This window comes from Triticum dicoccoides, chromosome 5B (assembly GCF_002162155.2).
Source record: "Triticum dicoccoides isolate Atlit2015 ecotype Zavitan chromosome 5B, WEW_v2.0, whole genome shotgun sequence".
NCBI lineage: Eukaryota > Viridiplantae > Streptophyta > Magnoliopsida > Poales > Poaceae > Triticum > Triticum dicoccoides.
The window spans coordinates 401,976,087-401,981,640 of NC_041389.1; the positions used below are offsets into that span (position 1 = coordinate 401,976,087).

Here is a 5,554-nt window from a genome sequence, read left to right on the forward strand (position 1 = left end):
TCGTCCATTAGGAATAGAGATCAGCACTGGAGGAAGTAACATCAATCTCGTTCGGATTAGGCAAGGGTTCCGGCAAAGTCAGCATTATCCAAAAACTAGGGAAAAGAGAAGTACTGAGTTCGACCATGTGCCGACAGCTTAGGATTCAGGGATATTGCTTTTCACCCTTTTCCTTATTCCTCGATCCATTATTCACTGGTCATTTTCATAGCAGTAACTAAGGAATTAGATTTGTTCATCTTTAAAACAAGCTAGGATCTTTTCTTTTCCTTTCTTTTCGTCGATGGAAACTAAACCTTTCTCTTTAAAGAACAGGCTGTGGCGAGAGAAGGAGCAGACATTAGACAGTGGCGAGAGAAGTCGATGTATCTTTGCCGCGCTTTTGTGCTGGCGCTGCGTCTTCCCGTTCTTTTTTTCCGTGACGATAACGCTGTCACTTTCACGTAGAGAAAGTACACCCCCAGTGAGTCAGCGACCGTGACTCGTCTGATCGAGAGATATATACACGTCCTACATATACATGGTTTAATTAGTAAACTTTTAGTTCGAGTTTCCATGATAAACATGTGTTCTTAACCTTTTTAAGGAACTGAACTGAACTTTGTACCACGTAGCCGATTTTATTTCAGATGATCTTATAATAATATCTCCTTTTCGTCAACTTCGGTTACAACCGGAGGCTAGTAGTACGACCGTTCCCCGGGGCTCGGAGCCACGGCGAGGCCGCAGACGTTACCGAGGATGGTCGAGTAGATATCGGCGAACGGGGAGCCGGAGAACACCGCCCGGTAGCACCCGGCGCCGGCCGTCTCCAGCGCGCGGCAGCAGACGTCGCTGCCGCGCACACCGAAGAAGGACCTGACGATGTCGTCCGTGCAGCTCTCCGCCACCACCCGCGACGCTGCCTCCGCGCTCCGGCTGCAGCCAACGGCGGATGGCGCCTCCGCGATCTCTACCGCGGCGGTGGCCGGCGACGAGGTCGATGCTAGCAGCAGCAGGACCAGTAGGACGAACAGTGGAGGGAATGGCCGGGACATGTTTGATACCACTTGGAATTCAGGTTCTTGCGAGCTGTGACTGATGTGCCGCAAATAGAATGACTGGCCACTAATTTATGGTTGAGCGATGTGCGGTTGTCCCCTTCGTTTCTTAGTTTCGAATCAGCAACGCGCGTTTGCTGATCCGTGAGCTGCACCAGAGTTTGTATCTACGCGTTTTTTATTTCTTAGTAGAAACGTTTGTATCCACGCGCAGGCGGTGACAGTTATGCTTCCATGCCCCACACGGATTTTCTCCCGATGCTCCAGACTACACGGAATGTCACGAACTTTCAGAAGTGCATATTGGGCCAGGCCTAATGAATAGCTCCTACAGGCTTTATTTGGGCCGGTTTAGCGTCTAGAAAAAGTCTCCAGAACCTGAAAGAAAGTTCTTCATGGGCCAACGTATATTAAATTTTACCCCTTCAATTCTTAAGAGTTGTCTTTGCGGGGGAAAAACTCTTAAGATTATTTTTTCTGCTAAAAAGAAAGAGCTTTGCAAAAAAAAAAGGACTATTTTTTTATTATAAAGAGGGCAGCAATCCTTTAAGAACTTCTTAGGTACTACAGCTGTGCACATGTAGTACCGGCCACTCCAGTATGGGCGCATGACTAAACTAGGGGCAACATTATTCCACCCTCAAAGTCATGATGGAATTGGAAGCACCCGAACTAGCTTAGCTCACTCTGCGCGTCGGTGATCTGTTTTCTTTTCGACGTACCACACGGCTAGCTCTTAAACAAGCTAGCCTAGCTACAAGATACGATACCAGACTAACCAAAAAACCATCATGCATCCAGCTGCCGGAAGGAATCCAATCCCTGTGCCGTGCAATCATATGGCTATGGGACACACACACACGCCCTATAAAAACAGCAGAGGTTTAATGCCACAGGCCCGGCGCCCATCCCGGACGAAACACGGGAACACGCTAAACGCCCCCGGCCGGCCGAATCGCACCGGCGAACCATTCACCACAAACGAAGCATGAATAGAGAAAATTTTAACCACCCGCAGTTAAGAAGAAGCTGCCACCGACCTGTGTAGTGCAGGTCACATGGCACCATGGCTTTTCCCGTACCCAATTTGTTAGATGAGCTTTGCGCGTCACTGCATGCATGCATGCAACATGGCGATGTCTCGTGCGGTACCTTGGAGAAGCCGGAAGCGCGCCGCGCGCTTTTGCGTGCGCTTCCCGTGTGGAGTGGGGTGGGCTGGGCTAGTTGGCCCGTCGGTACTCAGTGGTCATGTGCCTGCACGTTGCCGAGACCGGCTTTCCAAGCGATGCCGCTGGCCTTATCTGAGAATCCATTGTCTAGCATGATTGATCTGTGCTAACGTACAGTACGTACAGATGCTCAGGCCACGTATGTGAGTCGTATATAGAAATTAAATCGGATCAAGCAAAGTGACATGGAGTAAGTTTCCTTTTTACTATTACGTAACCACGAGGCTAGCTGAGTATTTAAAGGCTGAGAGTGAGGATGTGTTAACGGTTGTGTGGTTCGTTAAACAATCTGGAGTAGAATACATTTTCCCTTGTTCAGATGCACTGCATGCATGAAAAGTTTGGACACGTACGCAAAGGTACTGCTCTGCCACCGAGTCATTAGTTATTGTTTAGCGCTTAAGAATTGTCCTGATCGAGATGTCTGTGCAGGGGCGCAGTACTCAGTGTTTTCCGGCGACCTGTTTATGGCGTGTCGGGTCACAGAAAAGGCGGAACTCGATCACAAAGAAAATGGGCGTATGTACATGTCCGGTATATATTTTACTCTACTTCCTCCACGGGACAGATCAGAGGTACACCGGCGTAATCTGTAATCATGCTCTAACCTGGCATCCATCGAACAATCATGCAATGTACGCATGTTCTCGTGTAATCATAGATAGTGTGAGCCCCTGCAGGCCCTCTCCCTCACTCCTTCCCCTCCCCCGCCGCCACTTGGGGAGCCCTGCGGCCCTGGGTGCGAAGGCGGCGTCGAGCTAGTCCGGCGGGTGCCGCTGCAGGTGTTGGCTGGCCCTCTCGATCGCGTGGTCTGCTCCGATGGCTGCGCCAGATCTGGATCTTGGCGCCTCGTCTCGGCCTCATCCGTCCTCGTTGGCTGCAGGTCCGACCGTCTCCGGGTCCCATGTTTGGGCTAGCCTATGGGCATGGTGGGGGAAGACCAAGGAGGGGGAAAGCCCTAGCCGACCTCCCGTTGACCTCGACACTGACGGTGGCTCCGGCTCTGTGTTTCCCTCTTGAGGGGGCGTTCGATTCCCTCTTTCCTCCATGTCCGCCTTCCCATTATCCCGGGTGAAAACCCTGGCCACGTGCGGCTGGCCAGCGGCAGCGCTCCCTTGAAGCCGCCGCCTTGGGTTGGTTGAGGGTTGTGGATGTGCTTTGAGTAGTTTGCACTGGCAGTTGTGTGTTTCATGCTCGATGTCAATGGTGGTGGGTTTGAGGTCGCCTTCCCACTCCTGTTGTTGTGGTTCGCTGTCCGGCGACGTTGTGGGGTTGCTGGCCGGTGATGGTGCTCCAGTGTTGGGGCAAGTGGAGATAAGGTCTCCCTCCGGCAGTGTGTGAGGAGAGATTGTGGTCTCTCGTCCTTCCCTAACTTGAATGCCCTGGCTTTTGCGACGGTGCTCATCCATGTGACGGTGTTCCTCTCACCCTCCGTCTGGCGCATCTCTATGACCTCTGCACGTTCTGATCCTCTTCGGCATGGAGTTCATCTTCGACTTGATCCTGTTGCTTTCATCTATGGCAGATGTGTGTGTCCTTCTCTAGTTAGCATCTTTGTTCTAGCCGCTTTCATTTCTTTCTTGTATTAACTCTGTATCCGTGTACGTATGCAACGCCATTGTGTCCCCTAGCCGGTTGGTGGCTTCATTAATTTGAAGTCAGGATTTATGCCTTTTCTTTAAGGCTGGTCATAGTGGGGAGTAACTTAGAGTAGTAACATACATATGTTACTACTCTATGTTACTACCCTTATAGTGGGAAGTGTCATATGTGTAGTAACATACACATGTTTATTTATTGTCTTGTAGACTCATTTTGCATTGAAAAGCGCTATGTGATGGTAACATATTATGTTACTCTATTTGCCTCTCTCCTCATTAACTACTTGCCACATCAACATTTTTGCTTATGTGGCATCTATGTTACTACCTATGTTACTCCCACTATGACCAGCCTAATAGTCATAGATAGACTGGATCGATATTACTAAATGCAACTGTCATTTGTTACCCCCGGTGCAGAAGAAAGCATAAAGTGCATTAATTGGAATTTGAATTCTAGTTCAATCCCCGTTAAAACAAATTTAGAGGTCGAGGGTAGGTTAAACCTCCTTTTCATAATAAACAAATTAATCCAACTTAGTAATTATTTTTTCGAAAATGATGCAACTCTATTATCAAAGTTCATGGAAAGTACAAGAAAAACCTCAAACACAATAAAAATCACATTGAAATTCTGAGACCACCGAATGACCACTACCGGCACCAGAACAAGCTGCCGATGTCGCTGCTTCCCTACCGGAGCCGACTTGATTTTGTTGATGGCATCTGAAAAGTCTCCGTGCATGTGCCCCTAAGGACCATCGCCTTAGAGTTGCAGTCGTTGCCATTGAACCCTTGAATAGATTTGAAGCACTTGACACCATATCTCGCCACACGATGAGAAACTCTAACCTCACCGTCCTAAGAAGACGACATGAATCTGCGCCGGAGCTCCCTTGAGTAAGTCGAGAAGGACGAACTCGAGGACGATCGGAGCCTAGAAGACAAACTCGAAGAAGAAAAAGTGTCGCATCTATTCAAGCACCGCACCTGCCAGGATTGAAAAACTCTAACCTAAACTACTAACCAGGCACCGGGATCCCCCTCCCTGCCATCGACCGCCGGGGTGGCAGGGAGAGGAGAGGCAAATCCACGGACTCACCGGCAAAATCTGGAGGGGAGAGTTTGGCCTAGCCACCGAGGGGGGAGGAAAGGAGTTGAGGAGGAGGAATAATCCAACTTTGGTACTACTTCGCTATTCATACTCAGCCGGCAAACCAATGCAAGTTTTTTTTTTGAAAGCATCAAGATTTTATTTCTCAGATAATCGAAAGGTCATTTATAAGGGAATAAGAAATAAAATCAGGGAACGTAGAGTCCCAAAATTCAGAAGTTAATTTGCCCTACTTGCTGGCCTAATAGATAGATGGATCAAACACACCGTACTGTATTCTTGCGCGGTACGCCTCGCTTCGCTAAGCAAGACCTTCAAGTAACCGGCAGTTGACTTTTTTCTTTCTTTCAGAAATTCAGGCCTGATATTTAAAAATATCTACACCTAGCCAGCGCGCATTTGCTGCGCACGATGCAGAAGAAAAGAGTATGTAGCGTACAAAACTAGAACCAAAAATCCCATTTCCTCACTACTTGGTTTACTTGGCACACCATCTAAGCTAATTTAATATTCCTGCTTAGCTTGCAAGCCCAACACAAGCTTCCCCTGCCTTTGCCACCAAAGAAGTCT

General features: G+C 48.8%; 1 protein-coding gene across 1 annotated transcript; it reads right to left on the minus strand.

Moving 5' to 3' along the window:
* Positions 1 to 620: 620 nt before the first annotated feature.
* On the minus strand, positions 621 to 1,037 carry LOC119305590. Its single transcript, XM_037582076.1, has one exon. It carries the CDS (start codon positions 1,035 to 1,037, stop codon positions 681 to 683), a length of 357 nt encoding a protein of 118 aa, XP_037437973.1. The 3' UTR covers positions 621 to 680.
* Positions 1,038 to 5,554: the final 4,517 nt, after the last annotated feature.

Bases quoted from the DNA above. Each gene is read 5' to 3' on its own strand.
- LOC119305590 (XM_037582076.1), bottom strand. From the start codon at position 1,037: ATGTCCCGGCCATTCCCTCCACTGTTCGTCCTACTGGTCCTGCTGCTG.